The sequence below is a fragment of the Antedon bifida genome, chromosome 4, assembly GCF_963402885.1.
Source record: "Antedon bifida chromosome 4, ecAntBifi1.1, whole genome shotgun sequence".
Lineage (NCBI taxonomy): Eukaryota > Metazoa > Echinodermata > Crinoidea > Comatulida > Antedonidae > Antedon > Antedon bifida.
Genome location: NC_136229.1, coordinates 17,450,723 through 17,470,617, shown reverse-complemented (window position 1 = coordinate 17,470,617; position 19,895 = coordinate 17,450,723). Strand labels below are relative to the sequence as shown.

Here is a 19,895-nt window from a genome sequence, read left to right as displayed (position 1 = left end):
CTAGCCAGGTCAGCTTTAAATCGATTTTGTTAGTAGCTTAGGGTGTAAACATTACCTCAGCATGATCGTCCGAATTTGGAGTGATCTTCTGGAACGTACGAGTCGTCGCGATGGTATTTCATATATTTCGGTATTAAATAATCTGCTACTTTTAAAGTTAAAAATAAGCTGATATAAAGTATTCTTTTCTTGTGTATATTTTACAAAAGATCTGGTGAGATAAAATGAGTGCTGACGAGCCAGTAGGACGTGAAGTTAAACTATATGTTTACGATTTAACAAAAGGGGTGGCCCGGTCGATGTCGCAGGCATTCCTTGGTATGTATGCGGCTTATATTGATTATGTGAGGGTGGTGGAGCTCATTACGTAGTATCTTTGGCCTAGCACATATGGCCTAGCTTAGCCTATACACGAATTTCGAAATTGAGTAGATTTATACAAGTTAACAATAACACTTTTTAATTATTTTGTATATAATGAAAATGGGCCTAATTTTGATTCATTTCATCTATTAAATACAAATATTTTAATTTTTTAATTATTTTGCCTTAGGCCCCTATTTTAAAATTTACATTATATTATTACTATTTCATCCATTCATAGCATAGGCCCTATACTTACTACTACTATTTAACTAGGCCTATATAATTTATTATTAATTATTATTAAAATAAATATTAATACCTAGCCTAGGCCTAATGCCGTAATAAATTAAATGTGTTTAGTATTAATTTCATATTGGCCTATCCATACTGTATACCTAATACAGTACTTTGTTATAAAAAGTAAGTCTTTATTAGGCCTCCTAGTATTTTATTTATTTTTAATTAAGCCAGTAGAATGCTAGCCAACCGTTCTGCTGGGGGCTGTTTTCGTCTAATCCATCTATTTCTGCAGCTGTCTATCAGTAGTACAGTAGTACTCGAAAATGTATTTACAAAATTGCAGAAAATTTAATAATAAAGAACAGATGTTTACTTTCGCTTCTACTTCTAGAACTTCTACCTAAAATGTTTTAAATCCCCCACCCCCGATTAAAAAAAATTCTACTAGTACTATTCCTACTGTATAATTAAATTTTCACACAATTTATTCAATTTTGACTACTTTTGAGAGATGTACTGTCCTACAAAAATGAAAATTTAAGATGAATAAAATCAAAAATAAAAACAAAACAGACCATTGTTTAATTAACTAGCACAGAAAAAAAAATGATTTCACTTAAAGACAAAATAAACTGTTAAATTGAACATTGGTTCCAGTTGACTATTTATTTCTTAAAGTTAGGTTTTTTCAGGTAAATCATTTTTTTCCCGCTCCAATTGTTATTGTTATGTGACCATGGACCTATTTGTAGGTTAAAAATATTTTTTTTTTTTTTTTTTTTTACAATGTTATTATAAATGTTTTGATTGGTATCTGAGAGTGTCATTCTAATTTTAGCAACTACATGAATGTTGATATCTTGATTAACAGGTAAACAGCTGGATGGGATATGGCATACATCAATTGTTGTATTTGCTAGAGAATACTTCTTTGGAGGTGGTGGAATTGAGACCTGTCGACCAGTAAGTCAAAACCTGCAAGTCAAACTTTTTTCTGATTGCCTCCTCTCTTTGGAATAAACTTCCATTTTATTTATTGAAAGATTATTCAACTTTCTTTTATTATTATTATTTATTCAGGCAAAAGATACATTTTACAAAATATAATACAAATCAACAAATTAAACAAACACAACGCAAAAGAAAATATAAAATCATAGTCACTAGCTGCCAGGAAAGCACAAAAGCAGCCTAAGCCACTGTCACCCATTAGGTGTGTACCTCTAACCAGTGACTAATTATTACAAATAATGTATATAATATAGATGATGATAAAGTTAATTTTTAAAAGAATAACTCAATTATATTAAGCCTATAGTTTATATATGTAAATGCTAAATTAAATAATAAATAAACAACTATAAAATAAAATTATTTTTAATTTACGTTAAAATATGTTTGTTTGTTTTTATTGATTTTCCACACAAAATGAATATGATAATTAAGTAACAATAAACCTATATATATATACAAGAAAGATGTGTGGCTGGTGGGCAAATAAGTACTATAATATTTCTCCCAATTGTTTATTAACTTAATCAACGGGTAAGTATTGTTCCCTTAGTTTACTTACAAGGATAGCTCTACTAAAATTCATACAAGTAACATGTACAATAAATTATAAAAATGTTAAAATTCATTAAAAAATAAACTTTAAAGTTGATATAAAAGGAAATTGGTACCAAATATTGCTTATATTATTATCTTTGAGATATCATTTTAACTTGATTTTAAAATCAGAATAAGATATATTGCATTATTGATTATCTAATCTCTCATGTGTCTTATTTTTATTGTTTTTTTTTTCAGGGTGGAACGATTCTTGGAAATCCTGACAATGTTGTTGAACTTGGCGATACTTTCTTAGATTACCCACTTTTTTATGAATACATTTCAAATTTAAGAGAAGATATGTTTAGGTTTGCGAAATGTTTTTTTTTTTGCTTCCAAAATTAAATAAAGAAAGGCTTTTCATTGAGACAAAATAGACTTGAAGTTAAGTTATTAAAATTTTAATTTAAGCATATATAGTCACTTGTACTCGTTTAGCTACCCCGTTCAGCCATCTAAATGAGAACCAGTAGTGGATCTAGGATTGTGCAATAGGGGAACAATTTGAACTGTTCAAAGATTTATATTATTTTTCAGATAGTCTAGGCTTGTTGTACTCTACTTGAACATTTCGGAATTATTTCACTAAAACTGTTTATATTTTATTTATAGTGGAGAGAAGTATCACTTGTTTGACCACAATTGTAACACATTCAGCAACGAGATTGCGCAGTTTCTCACTGGCAATGAAATCCCAGAATACATCACTAGTCTTCCTCAGGAAGTGCTCGACACGTAAGTTATCTTTACGTCCGTTTTTCATTATAATAGGCAAATTAAAGGCATTTGTTATTGTTCATTATGAATATTCATATAGTTCCATCTACTGATCTCTGACCAATCAGCCGATAAATATAGAGTAAAGCACTGTCTACACTATCAAACTAGTTTGACAAAAAAATGTGGATGTGCCCAAATATGGTAGTAATATTCCTAAATATAGTGATATGACATTACCATGTCCATATATGGGCACATCACATTTTTTTGTCAAAGTTTATAGTGACAGAGCTTAACTTAGCATAATACATATATATACACACCATTTTTAAGTACAGAAGACTATGGTACATTCAACAACTTTCATCACCTAAAATACCTTTGTGTCAATGCTACCACCAATTGACACTCATTCTTCACCTTTCCACAATGACAATGTATTACTGTGGTGAGTTTATTGCCCATTATTCCCGGCAACAAATTATTATACAGGAAACCCTTGATATTGATATCCGGCATATTTCTAGTAAATACTACATATTTTTTTCATAGGCCGCTTGGTGCTTTAATCAAACCTTTAATAGACTCAATGACATCAAATCCCGTCCCACCGAGAACCAATAGCTATCTAGAGCCAATCCCTCAACCAAGTTATTTACAAGATGACGTCCCATCACAGGCCTCCTCTGCTGCTCCAGATGACCAGGCAAAAGTTGATGATCAAAAGCAAGTTAATGGTACGGAGGTCAATGGGGTCGGTGCTGATATTAAGGCAAGCGATGATGCTGAAATTCCTGTGAAACCAAAACTTCCAGTTGTGTCGAAAAAACACATGTTTACTGATGCTAAGGTTAGAGTTTAAAAAAAAAATGTATAGTTTTCATTGTGTTAAAAAAAAATATAAATTGCCTTATAAATTGTTTAAATGTACAAATTTAGATTTTTTTTATTGCTGTTTTAAGTCTCTTTTTTTAAATAAATGTGGAATGAATTTCAACATTGATGAATTTATTTCAACATAATTATTTATATTGTTACTATGACAGCCAGGTGAATGTGTGCAATGCATTTTGGGAAATCTTCCAGAAGGTATGTTGACAGAGGAAGAGAAAATGTCTTTGGAGGCACTTAGAAAATACCTTGATGAAGATATGGATCTAACTGGTATACCAAACAATGGTTTTCTTGCTGTTGGTAAGTTAGTAAATAAATACTTGAAACCAAGTATAAATTTGTATTTATTCATTTATTCATCAGTGGAAAATTACTTTCATTTATTGTCATTTGCATATAAAAAATACATGGAAATTATGTATTTACTTTCCAGTTACTTTCTTGTTGTTTGCTCGTTCTGCATACTGCTTTACAGTACTTTTCCCTGTATTTCTGAAACATCCTTCTCACTCTGTTTGATATTCATTGATTGAGAGGTTACGATAACTACATAAAGTTTCATGCTTGTTTCTGTGCACTCAATAGTAATTTTCTTTCCCTTTAAATTGTAGAATTTGGAATTTTAGGAAAGTGGGATTGAGTTGGAAGAGATTTAACAAAAGATCTAGGCATCCTCCACACAGAATAAAATCTTGGAAACCTAACTTTTTAATAAAGTCTATTGTTTTTTATTATTATTAATTATTTTGTTTGATTAATAGGTAAATTGCTACAAACAATGGAAGTGCCGTCTTGTGTGTTAGTGGCCGTTCTAGATTTGCTACAACTAGCCTTCTTAAACTTAGATGTTGTTAGGTTTATGTTGAGCAACGATGACCCTGTAATGATGACCTTTGTGAACGACTTAAATAATAAAACAATTGATGTACAAGTGGCTGCTATCAAGATGGTTAGTACATTATTATTGTATTTTTATTAATGTAAAAATCTGTATTTTTATTAATGTAAAGATCTGTATTTTTATTATGATGAAGTCTCCCAGTATTTCATTTGTCTTCTTTTTTTTTGGATCTATAATGATGTAATACATTGATTTTATTTCTAATACTGCAGCTCTGTAATGTGTGCAAATGGGGTCAGGGCTATACATGGTTAGTATCCGAGCAAGAATGGACTCTCAATGGAGCGACAACTCGTAATTGTACAATCACCTGTTCTCTCATTACATCTGCATTGCTTTGCCAAAATATGCAGCTGATGGAAGTGGCTGCCACACTAGTCAACAACATGGCACAACATGAGGTATGTTAAGCTCTGTCTACACTATCAAACTAGTTTGACAAAAAAAAGTGTGATGTGCCCAAATAATATGGTAGTGATATGACATCATGTCCATATATGGACACATCACATTTTTGTCACATAAAGTTTGATAGTGTAGACAGAGCTTTAGCAATGAATGAAGTGAATGTCTCTCAGTTTAGATATGTGCTTGCCATTTTGTAGAGTTCAGTCACTCTCCCACCATTTAAAAACCCACCCAAAATTTGAACAACTTATAGAATGCAGCTTTTTTCATAATAAACTGCAGTCAATAGAATTGACCTGTGACCTATGAATTAGCTTACATGTTACAATTACATTATTTGCTTTTAACTTTTACAGGTTTCAGAAGACATTGCTATCGAGCTTGGCAGTGCTATGCTGCAATGTATAACTACAGTGGCTGATATTGCAGAAGGAGCAGGTAAGCTGAGAAGGGGTGGCAGGGGTTTCAGGAGAAGGGACATGATTTCACTTATTGTATGGTTTCATCTATAGTAGATGTCCAGTAATATTATGCTACAGTTTGTAGGATAGTCAAGTCTATTCAATTCTAAACATCTTTGGCCTTAAGCTCCGTCTACACTTTATGTGACAAAAAAATGTGATGTGTCCATATATCATATCATATCACTACCATATTTAAGCATATCACTACCATATTTGGGCACATCACATCACACTTTTTTTGTCAAACAAGTTTGATAGTGTAGACAGTATTTATACTGCCTTTCACCTGCTCCGGTCTGGCTCTGGCAAATCTATGTTTCGTTTTCATGACGCTCCACGCAGGTTATTAGTTTCAACATCTACCAAAGGAACATCCTGAATATAATAATTTGAGAGCAACCACATTTTAACGTCTTATTATTCTTTTTCAGCATTTTTCTGTCTAGGTGGTCTTTATGGTTTAATGCAACATGGTGAGGTCACATGTCTTGCCTCAGTGATGGGATTGGATCCTCAAAAATATGCATCTCGCTCGCAACGATTAGAAATACTGTGCGGTGACATGCTATCTGTTATGAACGAAAATTAGATTAAAATTTTACAGTTTTTTGTATGCCTTGCATCACTTAGCATTCATAATTAAATAATTTATAAATAAGTCTAGTCTTTTGTACAGAATGTGCACAAATAGAAATCTCTTTCTGTACATGCTGGGATGCTCGCGTAGTAACATTTTGTCCCCAATGTTTTTTTTTTGTGCAAGAAAATTAGCACCAAAAAAAAGTTGAGGTCTGTGGTCAGCAGTGGACCCATTCCTGGGTTCTATAATGGTTGCCTAGGAGAGCAACATATATTGTATTTAACGTTAAGTTTAGATGTAGCCACACCTCTTTAGTCGAGGTGTGGTTCTATTTAAGACATAATCATGTTTTATTATAAATGTTTTAATTACATGCGGGTATGGAGAGTGGGGGGGGGGGGAGTGGGTAGGGGGTGGAGAGTGATGGAGTGGGGAGACAGAGAGGTGTGGGTCAGGGAGATGGAGAGTGAAATGACGACGAGAGATGAGAAAAGATTATAAAAAAAGCCTTTTGAATGGAGATGAGAACCAGAAGTAATGGCGAGAGAGGGGTGGGAGAGATTGGAGTAGTCTGCAATTTTTAGGCCTTAAAACATTTTATAAATTTATTATATTGTATGCAAGATAGTGATTGTATTCTAGCTGATATTAGCTTGTTTGTGGTTTATTTATTACTCAGTTTAATACTCGATGCAATATACAAAATAGTTTGTCTCAAATTTATTTTTTTGAATAATATAAGTGGTTTTAATTTAGTATTTTAGAATAATCAATAAGATTTAATGAAAGAATTTCTTTAGAAATGGTATTGCAGTGTTGTTTGCTTAGGTTATTATTATTCATAAATATAGGTACAGTACAGTTTTTTCAGCAGAGATTACCATCCAATACTACAGTTTTTTAGTCCAGTCTGTGCGAATGTTTTTGAATATACACCAAATGACTTGAATGAATGAAAATGTGACTGGCAACAGGTTAAAGATATAATGTCTGCGTGAAAAAATAATTTGAAAACATTTTTTGTTGTTGAATATAGGCCATTTTAATCTCACATAATAGTTACCATATTTATTCAAATAAACGCCCCGCTTGGAATTAATGCCCTCCCCATTTTGAATATACAGTATATATACACAATATTGTATACACATTTCTATTTGTAGTAGAATTCATTGATTGACATGACCTACAATTTACTAAGAATTTTGATACAATTTTTACTGTGTATTATATCACTTCTCGATATTAATTGTGTTGTATTTTTTCAAATCCATGGGGTATTTATTTGATTATACATGATTGTTACCATATAACACCCTAAAAAATAAACGCCTCCCCCGAAATAAACACTCTTGAAAAAATAAATACCCAGGCGTTTTTAGAAATAAATATTGTATTCACCAGAACCTCATTGTTTTGGGGCTTTTTTATACACTATTAAGAAAAATCATTATTTTTGTGAATAATTTAACAACTTTCAAATACTGTAACCTATTCAAAATTTGATTTGTTATTTTTCATGTTTTGCGGGACAATACATCTTTAAGCAAATTTACAATAAAATTCAATAGTGTGAAATTTGTTCTTGTTTTGACATTTTTTTTAGTTAATTAGACTAAACACTTCAGTTTCAAGAAAAATTACATGAACTCTCAAGACTTGTAGTTTTAGAAATGAATTTTTAAGAATGGTGTGAAAACAGGGTCCCCTTACCCAATATTATGACTGATAAACATGCCACAGTTAATATATTATATTGTAACCAAAACTTGCACTACCATCCAGCACCACAATATCCATGCTACAATCATGAGACAGTACAATAATTACAGGTTTTAAAAGTTTTGGAATTTATTTCAAACATTAATATTCCAATATCATACATTGTCCAATAAGAAAAGGTAGATCTAGTGGAAATAAATCAAAAATGTATTTTTTATTTTATTTTAAATATTTCTTACGTATCTTATTAACCTTGACTGAAGAAGCACAAATTCTACAACTTTACATTAGATGAACGTACATGTTCTAATTTTGTATTTTTTATTCCAAATATGGTACAGTACAGTTGCGTCCTACATATAGGACTTCAAAACAAAATGCTTACTGATGTATAAATAGTACAATATACTTTTGATTATAAAAGTTGTAATGTCTTATACAGTATTAAACTTTAAAATAATTACAATTCGGAAGTGTTTGGGGTGTCTGTGTGGTCAATGACAATTAACAAAAATCAACTAATTAAACAAAATAATTAAATTGGCCAAATATACTGCATAACTTGTTTAGAAAAATATAATGAGTCATGATTGGCCGATTTATAGCAGTATAGCCAATTTGGACTGGGTTTGAGTTATTGATGAGTGTTTTTCAGAGTTCATTCTTCAGTAATACATTTTGTAGTATTCCCTCATTGCCTGCTCTCTCCTCCTCTTCTCTTGCGGCGACACCCAGTTGCCTCCGTAGTCTCGTTTATTTGATCCTTTCTCTGGCTCCTTAAGGTTTCGTCCGTCGGTTATCACTTTAACATCAAAGTCCAACAGGCCATATTCCCGCGATTTTGCAGCCGATTTTGTCGACAATTTGGCCATGTCATCCTCGCTTAAACTATTTTTTTCCTGATATTCACGTTTTACTTTGCGAATTTCTTGATGGACGTCATTCTGATGATCTTTGAATTCATCCCAGATTTTTGTTTGGTTCTTGTGTTCGCGAGCTCGTTTGTAAAGCTGTTGATTTTTTTTGCATAACCGATGAAGTTCTTCATTGAACCACGGGGCAAGGCTAGTGTAATCTATTTTCTCAGTTTCTTTTTCTGTATCATCCACTTTTTCTGCTTCATCTTTTTTCTCTGAGCTTTCATCCTCCATTTTTTCTATTGAATCAGTTTCTTCCTTCTTTGTTGAATTTTCATCTTTACTTTCTGATTCACCTTCTGCCTCCTTCTCTACTTTATCTTTATCATCATTCTCTGATTTCTCTGCGTTGTCGTTACCCGAGTTAACCTGATCATCTGACTTAGCCTGTTCATCTGACTTAGCCTGTTCATCTGACTTAGCCTGTTCATCAGAGGCCTGTTCCTCGTTCGTTGCCTCGGCGTCTGGTTCACCGGCGTTTCCCTCAGCAGCCTCCTGACCAGAATTTTCCGTCTCAGCCTGTTCGACAATTTCCGATTCATTTACTTGATTTTCTTCGGCATTATTCGATACCTCATTTGCGGTATTTGATTCCATTATGTTTCAATATCAATATATGATGTAAAGCTAGACTGGAAGTATTAAATAAGTTCCCAAATACACGAATTCTACGCTCACAAAATGTCGTTTCTTCCACAATGCCTTTTTCTAGCTCGGCTTGGCTCTCTACGCGCATCGTGGTTAAAACCAAACTTATACTATTTACACGGACATAGGCACGTGTAAATATCCACAATAATCCGTCTCCCTGCCAAAAGTTTTATTCGATAGATGATTTTGGAATTTAAATTCGTCTATCTATAAATTCTAGCCTTGATCCACTTATATTTTGGATCCTTATTGTATTTTATTTATTCTACTATAGTTAAAATAAAATTATTATTAAAGAGTAGGCCTATTTCCAATCAATGCAATTATTTATTTCATTAAAATTAAAGTTAACACATTTTTTTCTTACCGAGGCTAGAATTTTCTTTGTTTTTGTTTCAGAGAAATATAATAAATCATAATGTATAATATGGTAATTTAGATTGATAGTTACCAATGTTTTTGTAATAAGATATGTGTAATAATATATATTTTTTATAAGTTTTTATAATATTTAAAAAAAATTATAGGCTTACTTGTTTCATTTTAAATCAATTCTGTTATGAAATAAATCAATAAAATACTGCAATTTATTATAAAAAGACAAAATAATCCAAACCCCACTGTCTGGCAGATTGAGCATTTTTTGCTTTCAATTTTCCAGGTGAATTTTGTTTCATTTCTTTTCGATCCAATTGGTATAACGTGAATTCTATTATGTGGCATAAAAAGGAAACAAAATGAACTTGCGGAGATCAAGGATTGGTCCGTTTCAGGAACAATAAAAAAAGAAATTATTATTCCTAAATTTGTTATTTTTCACAATGGATAGTAAATTTATTTTAGTACAGTATGTATTTTTTTATATACCTATATTATATAGCTAGGGTAATTACTCCATTGTTACATACCACCTGAAATAAAAGGTAAGAGGGTTTTCTGGAGGAATAGACAAATGATCAAGTGCTAATAGACTCGTATAATGACGTCAGATTTAGTATAACAGCGCCCTCTGTTTCTTCCAGAGAGAGACGTTTTTTTCGTTTGCAGAAATTAGAATTACAGAAAGTTTTATTGTTGGCGCGATGGCTGATGATAAACAAAGGTTTGTTTGAAATGAAAATTAAATTTTTATTATAATACTATGAAGGTATAAATATTCTAAGGTTTTGGAGGTCTATTTACAATTTTCAAATATGTAAAACTATAATTTGTAGGCCTACATGTTTTTCCTAGGCCTAGGAAAGCTAGCGTCGTGCTCTGCTGTGTGTGATTAGTTGGCGGGTAGAAATGCACACAGTCGGTGCAGGGATATAATTATTCACAATCTCCCTCTATGCTTCAGTGCATGTGCAGCTGCTGAGCTCGATCATGCCAATCTGTGCGTGCTAGAGCCCGGTGGGGTTTTATGGGTTTATAATATAAAATGTTATCCAGTACATGATAAACATCATTTTTAATGATATAAAATATTAATCATCTTTAACTTGTTTCTGGTAGACAAAATAAATTTAATGACGATGATGTAACATCGGAGCATATATTGTTAAAAAAATGCATTTTAACATTTTTTTGTATGTATAAAAAACTGTACTACTACTAGATGCTACCGACGGGGCATAGATTTGTATGATTCAAGTTGTAATTGGTTGCTACTTAATAATAATATAGTGCTTGTATGATAAATCCATTTTAGAATTTTTAATCATAAAATATTTATTTAATTATAGAGAACTAGTGGGAACCGATTGTGCTATTATTCATGAAATCTATGACAATGGAAATGCACAAGAACAATTTGAATTTGAACTTGAACAAGCTCTAGAAGCGCAGAAAGCAATAATCATCATCGAACCGTCACGTATAGGTGACGAAACGGCACGTTGGATCGTCGTAGGAAATTGCATTCACAAGATGTCAGTACTATCCGGAGTTACCGCCCTCACATCACCTCTTTTGTTGCCAGAAAGTTTTTCAAATTTTGTTTGCATACCAATGGGAGTAATAAGCATAGGTTGTGCCGTGCTGTATGGCGTTTCCTGGCAATTTGATCCATGCTGTAAATATCAAGTAGAGTATAACACACGCAAGTTGTCGAAGTTGCCGCTACACACGCTATCAACGTCATCACCGGTCGTACTTGTACGAAAAGATGATAAATATCGGAAACTTTTACACAACATGCTCTCAGGAATGACCTGCATGTATTTAGGATACAAAGTCTACCACTGGTTTTTACAATGAAGCTTTTAATCTAGGGAAATGGAACAAATTGGATGATAAAAATCCAGAAAATATATTTTAAGAATTCGGAAGGTTTTGAGAGTGTTTAATGCATTTATTCAAGTCATTAAATTTAATGTTTCTGTATAATCGGGCGTCTTCCAAAAAATCTAATCTGTCATCAGTTCAAGATTTCTGTTTCTAAAGCTAAAGCTGTCTACACTATCAAAAAAAATGTGCTCAAATATGGTAGTGATATGCCCAAATATGGTAGTGATATAACATCATAGTGTTCATATTTTTTTTTGTCACATAAAGTTTAGTAGATGTATTTGATGTAGACAGAGCTTAACACTATTATAAAATTCTATTTTGACAAACCAAAATTAGTAACTGACCTGACAGTTTCAGTGCTCATTTCACTGCCTAACATAAGGATTGTATATGTGACTCAGAAAATGGGCGCCCTCGTCTTGGTTCATGGTTTTCTCCCCTCTTCGTCTGATCCATATTGCCTCCTTGATGCGTCTGGTGTTTCCATCCTCTGCCCTGTCTCTGATCTTGGATTGGTCCCACTTTGAACTTGAAATGAGCACTGAAACTGTCAGTCAGGTCAGTTACTAAATTGGTTTGTGAAAATAGAATTTTAAAATAACGTAACTATCTTCAAACCAATGAACATTTTCAATCAGAGCTTAACACATAGCATATCATTTGATGTAATCATCACTGCCTTGTGCAAACCACTCCAGGCCAGCTACCTACCTTTGTGTCCAGTGAATTTAGCACCAGTTTCGAACTGTTTCACATAACAACCAGGTCTATGCCAAGGCACCAAAATGAGTTCATAATAAGCATTTGATTTTATATGTTAGCTCAGGCTAGAAATATTGAATGTGAACTACAGTAGTGAACAGGACTGTTAAAGATAAGATTTATTGCCTTTTAAATGAATGAAATTGAAGCAATTTGCATATAATAGTGATTGCCATTAAACTTGGAATGAATTCTCAAAATATTATTCTCTAAATAATTGAAATGTGTGTCTATTGACAAGCTGTTTATTAGGCTTAATTATTTTGTGAGAAAATGAGTTTAAATAAATGAAATATATATGATATAATTTTATGTGCATTTTTTTAGTTTATTTCATACATTTAAAGTGACCGTCTGAGGTCGGGATCATCCTTTTCCCAATGAATAATTTATATTTTGATTTTAATAGATTTTAAAATTATCAAAAATAGTTAATATATAATATTGATATGTACCTTTTTGTCATTAAAATGATTTGTAAAATGATTACACTTACAGTAATAGAATTTTATAAAATATAGAGGGTGTGCTCTATACACGCAAAGACGCAAATCAAATTGAACGATAGAGGGAGCAATACAAAAATAAATATAGCTCGACGATGATATAAAGATTGTAATGTTAAAAACTAGGCTAAATTAATTAAAATTAAAATTAAAGTTGCGTACAATTAAATTACTGTACACTAAATTATGTAATAATGAGTGATGAAGCTATACAGGCGACAAATGATGATGCATCAATGTGCAAACGGTGAGTAGAGTTGCCGTAAGCTAGGCCCCCATAACTAACATAGGCCTAGGCCTAGCCTACTACTACTAGATAGATAGTTAGGCCACCAGATGACAGCCTATCTATCCCAACTTAGTAGTACTAGGCCTAGATGGGGAACAGACGATCGGGACCACGGACGATCGGGCCCAAAGCGGGAGACGATGGGGTCCAACAAATAAGACGAGTAATTGCAATATATAATAATTATAAAGACATGTCTACAAAAAATGTACTTATCAATCAAGGTAGAGAAGATGGTATGGTGGTGAATCCATCATGTGGAGTTGTAGTTGATGAGGATGATAACATCATTGTATCAAGTGCACACAAACTACAACTTTTCAGTAGTGAAGAAAGATTAATCGAAAGAATTGATAGAAGAAAATGGGATTATTAACCCTCGTCAATTATGTATCATTTCTTATCATCCACGTAGAATTGCTATAGCTAATAAAGGTGACAGAAGAATTATGGTATTTAATTATTGAAGTTGAAAACAACAATAGTTGAGGAGACAACAGTATATTTCAATAAAATGTTTGTTTAAGGAAAAATATTGAATTAAATTAACTAAACTAAAATGTAAATCAGATTGAGTAATTCATTACATCTGCTGTCTAGAAATATAAATGTTCTTTCATTCAACTTTATTCACATATACATACAGTACAATATGTGAAAAGGAGCCAAAAAATAGCTTTTGCTAATCAAAGTTTGACTCCTGTCACAAAAATAAATTAGTCAAAAAGCGTCTGGGATCCAATAACCAGCATGATCTCTGAAATAGAGCAATTGGTCAATCGCGGCTAGCCTTGTCGGTTTCGTTGTGCTGCCTATCGCACACACGGTAGTAATAGTTTGTGAGTAGCCTTCCTATCCGAAGAGTCGATTGAGTCTGAAACGTAGTAAAGTGAACTTCAGTAAAATTATATTTGCAAACTGGCCAAAGTCTGTGTACTTCCACCGGCCCAGCGCCGTAGAATAGCTACACGGATGAGCGCTACTAGTTACAAGGTCAGATCCCAAGGTCATACGTTCACCGGTATGTCAACGTAAATGTCCACTAAAGGCTGTTTTCCTGTCGACGTAACAATTCCAGTTTTGTTACGATTACATCGCTTTATCGTAAGAAAATGGGTTTCGACAGGAAACCGATTCCGATCGAATACTTGTGAAATCGACGTTACAGGAAACCGGTGACGGATACATCTTTAAATTTAAATAGCAAATCTATGAAAATTGGGTAACACCTGCTTTCACACAATCATCGCCTACCTACTCATTGATGGATGTTTTCATTTCCGATTTCCTGTTTAAGTTTCTGTTTCAGGCGCGGAAAAAATAATCTCAGACCATCTGAGCGATTGTCGGCAGTGTTGGCCTACATCTAACGAGGACGTACTACGTTTCAGTTTATTAAAAAAAAATAAATAAGAAAGAAACAACAACTATATAAAAGAAATAAACCAATCAAGGGCTAACATTAATGTTTTTGTAATAGTAAATTTATTATTAATAGTAAATTTATTTATTATTTCATTTATGAATTTAAATCTTGAAGAGATACATTTTATATTCCAAAGTTGAGGTCCATTAAAAGAAATTCGAAATTAGGATAAGTAAAATAAGATATAGATTCGACTTATACGTACTACACCAGACTTCTAAACCATGAGTAATATTTGATTGAATAAATAATTTATAAAGCATAAGTAAAATATTACGGGGTACAATATGGCGTAAACTAAACAGAATTCCAGATTTCTTTTTTATCCTATTTTTGATAAAGTTTATATCCCTATTATATAATGATTCTACTCTTTTTTTAACATACGGAAACCTAAAGAATTTTAAAATGATAATTAACTTTCGGAAAGAATAATTTTAAATAGAATACCATCGCTGACAGAAGGGCGTGTCAGATTACTGGAATGACCGTAGCCAATTCTATGGTTTCATTAAAAGAAGGAACACAAATATATCAACCAAAGAATACATTTCTACTACAAAAAAGACAAATTGTGTGAACATAGTTTTTCATTAAGTTTTATTCATTTTTAAATGTTATAGTGTACAAAAAGAATTTCTGATTTTATTTGACCAAATAAATGCTGTGAGAGCTGTCTGAGTAACAAAAGCGTTATTTATTTTGATTATATTTATTTGACCAAATACTGTAAATGCATCGGTAGCGCCTCACAGTTGACCACTGAATACAATACACAATAGACACAGATGAACGCATTCGTTTTGTTACTATTATGATGATCAAACGCATTCGATTCTGGAATTGCGACGGCGAGAAATTCACTTTTAACTTCAATTTTATCATTTTCTGAAAGAAATAAGCTTTGAAATTTGTAATATATCATTAATAATCAATTCAAAGCTGCTGATGGTAGGATTTGTTGCTCTGGTAGATATCTGGTGGTGTTTAATAGGACTGTTATTCATTCATTCATTCTTCAGTGGAAAATTACTTCCATTTATTCTCATTTGCATATAAAATATACATAGAAATTATGTTTGCTCTGAGATATACAAAAACAGATAAATGAAAAACAAAACCCATTACAAAGTTATCACTCTTGTACGGTTAGGTATACTGACAAGCATTTAGTGCCTGAACGGCAGCTGGATAAAGGCTGTTACGAAACATATTTGTACGAGATGATGGACCGATAACGTCTACCGCTATGCAAGAGATGAGTAGAATCGGACTCAATAGAACTCTTCTCAATTCCAATGATAAGTGATGCATACTTAACAACACAAACAACTGACTTATCTTTAATTAATTTTTTATATTAATGTATTAATATTTCTTTAAACATTGTTTTATGTGTGTTCTTTTTTTTATATAGATATGCTGTTGAAAAGGGTTATTGGAAGGATCCATTCATTGATTTACTGGTGAAACTTGGAGAAAGGAAAGCACCCGAAATAAACAGAGGTAAACAATAACAAATAAAAAACTTTATTCTACTACATAATCCAATTATACGGACCAACATTTGACTGAATCAGCTCAACTGAAATGAGTCAATAACGGCCTGAATTTTCAACAGTGAGGACGGCTAAAAAAGTAAATGCTATTTGACCCTATTTCTAGGTGAGAAAACTGTCACCAAATGTTTTCTATTTTTATTTACAACAGGCTATTATGCACGAGTTGAAGGGATAAGAACTTTGTTGGAAAGGTTTCTTAGATTGACTGAATGCAAAGGACAGGTTGTGAGTCTTGGTGCTGGATTTGACACTACTATATGGAGACTGAAGGTACTGTATATGATGTCAAATATAACAGCTTGGCAGTTTTACAACAAAAGCAATAACAAGTATTTTCAGTGTTAAATAAAGTATAATAGATAGCCACCCAGTTCAAATTGAATCTACCTATTTTCATTTCTACCTATAGAAAATCATCCCAAAAACCCAAACACCCACACTATCTAGTTACAAAACAAAAATCAAAACTCTCATTTGTGGCACTAATAACAGAATACTAACAACGTAAAAGACAAATTTCAGACTCAGAAGCAATGGCATAACATAGAGACCTGAGGCCCTGGTTTAGGAACCATAAGTGGCCCTCCAACACTGAATGCCTCGGGAGTTTTTAGCCTTTTTTGATATATTTTAATGCCTGTTTTTTCTCTGTTTCTTGGGGCACTGCTCAGGTCCCCCCCCCCCCCCCACCCCATAAGCTCCGGGGCCCCTGGGTTTAGCCAGTGAGTGCTCATAGCCATTACACCACTGTCTAAGTCTAACCTGCCAAGTTGCACATTCTTTACAGGATGCAGACTTGGTTCCTAGCAGTTATGTTGAAGTTGATTTTAGAGCAGTCACAAGTAGAAAGTGTCAGAGAATTCGTAGCAGAGATAAGTTGATGTCATCCCTGGCAGAGATGAGCGAAGGAATTGAACATGTGCAAATTAGTAAGTGAAAAAAGGCAAATTAGAAATAAAATTATTTTACGATTTATATGCACACTTTATATCAATATATTGAGTTTTGCCGTGCAAACCTTCAAACAATATAGAATATTTTGCAAATTTTTTCTAGGTGATGCTGAGTTGCATTGTAAACATTATCACATAATATGGGCAGATTTAAGAAATTTAGAACAGTTTGAGAACAAATTAAATAGTTGTGGGATTGACAAAGGGTAGGTAATTCTATTGTTTTGACTCTGGTTTTATCTACTTTGAGCTAGTTACGACCTATAGGTTTATTAAGCCAATGAAAGTAGATTGGCTAGCCTATAAAGTGATTTATTATGTTTGTCAGTTTAGTACTTTATCAGGCCTGTTTATATTTTGTAACTCAAGCATTTATTGTGTTTATGCTGGCTAATAAATTATATCTTATTTTTGTTATCTGCAGCCTACCAACGTTATTCCTTGCGGAGTGTGTCCTAGTGTATATGCCGGTGGAAAAATCAAATGCATTGTTGTCATGGATTTCAAGCAAGTTTGACTCGGCGGTGTTTGTCAACTATGAACAGGTTAACATGCTTGACCGATTCGGGCAAGTGATGGTCAACAACCTACGTAGTCGTAAATGTGACTTGTGTGGAATAGAACCTTGTTCAAGCCTAAAAACTCAGGTAGCTTGTCTTTTTTAAAAAATTGTTTTGTTTATATATTTATGCAAATTTCCAAGGATAACCATAAGCGAATTCATTTACTATCCTTCTTAAAGGTGGCAATCCTGTTCACAAGGCAAACATAAGTATACACATTATGCTCTACATAAACAAAGTCTCATTACAATACAAGTCTTTATGAGTGGAATGACAGGACTTGAACCCAGGACCCTTGGATTGGTAGCAAAACATCATAACCACCAAGCCACAACTCCGCCACAGGAGTTCCAATTCTGTTTCCAATTAAACCTATGAAGTGGACATGAATAGAAAGAAAAATACAGGATTTGAACCCTTTACCCTCATCTTAGAAGGCAAGCTTGTTAACCACCAAGCTACATCTCCATATATTGTTATAATATAATGTTAATGATAATATATGTTGTTAAATGTATCTTTTGCCTGAATAAATAATAATAAAAAATAATAATGCTGCAACTTGTTTTTGCTTTTAGGAGCAAAGATTTACATCAAATGGATGGACGAGTAGCTGTGCAATAGATATGATGGACATTTATCATCATTTACCAGATTTAGACAGAATAGTGCGTTTAGAATTTCTTGATGAGACAGAACTTCTTGAACAGCTTCTAACACATTACTGTATCTGTACAGCTTATAAAGATTCCAAGAATATAGGTTGGTAACAACCCTATTCATGGGACACTTTCACATGAAACGAACAATGGGGAATATATGCTGAACACAATGGGTAACCCATAAGGGACACTTTCACATGAAACGAACAATGGGGAATATATGCTGAACACAATGGGTAACCCATATTAGGGACACTTTCACATGAAACGAACAATGGGGAATATATGCTGAACACAATGGGTAACCCATAAGGGACACTTTCACATGAAACGAACAATGGGGAATATATGCTGAACACAATGGGTAACCCATAAGGGACACTTTCACATGAAACGAACAATGGGGAATATATGCTGAACACAATGGGTAACCCATAAGGGACACTTTCACATGAAACGAACAATGGGGAATATATGCTGAACACAATGGGTAACCCATAAGGGACACTTTCACATGAAACGAACAATGGGGAATATATGCTGAACACAATGGGTAACCCATAAGGGACACTTTCACATGAAACGAACAATGAGGAATATATGCTGAACACAATGGGTAACCCATAAGGGACACTTTTTTTGGTCCTGAAGATTTCCCTTCTTCATCTTCGTCTATTGATTATTACTGAACTATGAGGCCTACTAGAGTGACTGTGTGTGACAGTGGTTGTGTGAACTAGTAACCCCTACTCATCTCGAAAGATGTACTAAGTTCTTAAAAGTGCACACAAGCATTTTGTGTACAATTATAGAGATATTATAGTGAACTACTATAATATCTCTATGGTGCAATGGACTAGACATATGGTTTACAGTCCTTACCCTAGACCCTTAATTCAGATTCTACTGTATTTATTCATAGTCAATAAAAAGTATTGACTATAATTTATTGGAAAGTTTATGCTATGTCAAAAAGAGTTCTTTATATTGATTGTTAACATAGCATAAACCCTATATAATTTAATCCTTTTGTTTTATTAGGTTTATCAAGTATTAATCCAAAGAGCTGAAATTAAACTTGTATGGTATATATGAGGTAATTCATTGTTTTCTCTCACTATTGTCTTGTGTGAGTACGCAATATTATGTAAGACAGGCTACAGTATATACTGCTTTATGTTGAAATGTATCTATCATTCTAAATTAACTTTTCTTGTTTTTCACAGGTTTGTGGGTTTTCTTTTACGTGGATAGAAACATTTGGCTGATGTTGTTTTTGAAATGTTTTATTATCTGAAGTGATTGGTTTTAATAATATATAAGTGTTGCTTGAACAATAAAAGAAATGAAGCCTTTAAATGTCGTGATGTCATCACCAACCTTAACTAAATAGTTAGCCCAACACGCTAGCTCAAGTCTATACC

General features: G+C 33.0%; 4 protein-coding genes across 4 annotated transcripts in view; all 4 read left to right on the top strand.

The window, feature by feature from the left end:
- Window positions 1-5,193, top strand: part of LOC144840596 (soluble calcium-activated nucleotidase 1-like) — a 34,438-nt gene extending 29,245 nt beyond the window's left edge. The window contains exon 4 of the transcript XR_013611937.1: window positions 5,182-5,193. The gene's annotated coding sequence lies outside the window, so the exon portion shown is untranslated. The remainder of the gene's footprint in view (window positions 1-5,181) is intronic.
- On the top strand, window positions 32-6,572 carry LOC144840592 (uncharacterized). The gene is made up of 10 exons (XM_078696461.1): window positions 32-318; window positions 1,478-1,569; window positions 2,416-2,525; window positions 2,830-2,952; window positions 3,490-3,787; window positions 3,984-4,131; window positions 4,593-4,780; window positions 4,945-5,133; window positions 5,497-5,578; window positions 6,036-6,572. Exons 1-10 carry the CDS (start codon window positions 225-227, stop codon window positions 6,191-6,193), a joined length of 1,482 nt encoding a protein of 493 aa, XP_078552587.1. The 5' UTR covers window positions 32-224; the 3' UTR covers window positions 6,194-6,572.
- A 3,902-nt stretch (window positions 6,573-10,474) lies between these two features.
- Window positions 10,475-12,806, top strand: LOC144839719 (transmembrane protein 11, mitochondrial-like). The gene is made up of 2 exons (XM_078695185.1): window positions 10,475-10,576; window positions 11,202-12,806. Exons 1-2 carry the CDS (start codon window positions 10,557-10,559, stop codon window positions 11,713-11,715), a joined length of 534 nt encoding a protein of 177 aa, XP_078551311.1. The 5' UTR covers window positions 10,475-10,556; the 3' UTR covers window positions 11,716-12,806.
- A 273-nt stretch (window positions 12,807-13,079) lies between these two features.
- Window positions 13,080-19,836, top strand: LOC144840607 (leucine carboxyl methyltransferase 1-like). Its single transcript, XM_078696484.1, has 9 exons — window positions 13,080-13,263; window positions 16,149-16,237; window positions 16,442-16,563; window positions 17,081-17,222; window positions 17,350-17,452; window positions 17,671-17,893; window positions 18,388-18,571; window positions 19,513-19,567; window positions 19,698-19,836. The coding sequence occupies exons 1-8, from the start codon at window positions 13,211-13,213 to the stop codon at window positions 19,539-19,541; spliced, it is 945 nt and encodes a 314-aa protein (XP_078552610.1). The 5' UTR covers window positions 13,080-13,210; the 3' UTR covers window positions 19,542-19,567; window positions 19,698-19,836.
- Window positions 19,837-19,895: the final 59 nt, after the last annotated feature.

Bases quoted from the DNA above. Each gene is read 5' to 3' on its own strand.
- LOC144840592 (XM_078696461.1), top strand. From the start codon at position 225: ATGAGTGCTGACGAGCCAGTAGGACGTGAAGTTAAACTATATGTTTAC. The intron at 319-1,477 runs GTATGTATGCGG...CTTGATTAACAG, and splicing joins GATGTCGCAGGCATTCCTTG to GTAAACAGCTGGATGGGATA. The intron at 4,132-4,592 runs GTAAGTTAGTAA...TTTGATTAATAG, and splicing joins CAATGGTTTTCTTGCTGTTG to GTAAATTGCTACAAACAATG.
- LOC144839719 (XM_078695185.1), top strand. From the start codon at position 10,557: ATGGCTGATGATAAACAAAG. The intron at 10,577-11,201 runs GTTTGTTTGAAA...ATTTAATTATAG, and splicing joins ATGGCTGATGATAAACAAAG to AGAACTAGTGGGAACCGATT.
- LOC144840607 (XM_078696484.1), top strand. From the start codon at position 13,211: ATGAGTGATGAAGCTATACAGGCGACAAATGATGATGCATCAATGTGC. The intron at 16,564-17,080 runs GTACTGTATATG...CATTCTTTACAG, and splicing joins CTACTATATGGAGACTGAAG to GATGCAGACTTGGTTCCTAG. The intron at 17,453-17,670 runs GTAGGTAATTCT...TGTTATCTGCAG, and splicing joins AGTTGTGGGATTGACAAAGG to CCTACCAACGTTATTCCTTG.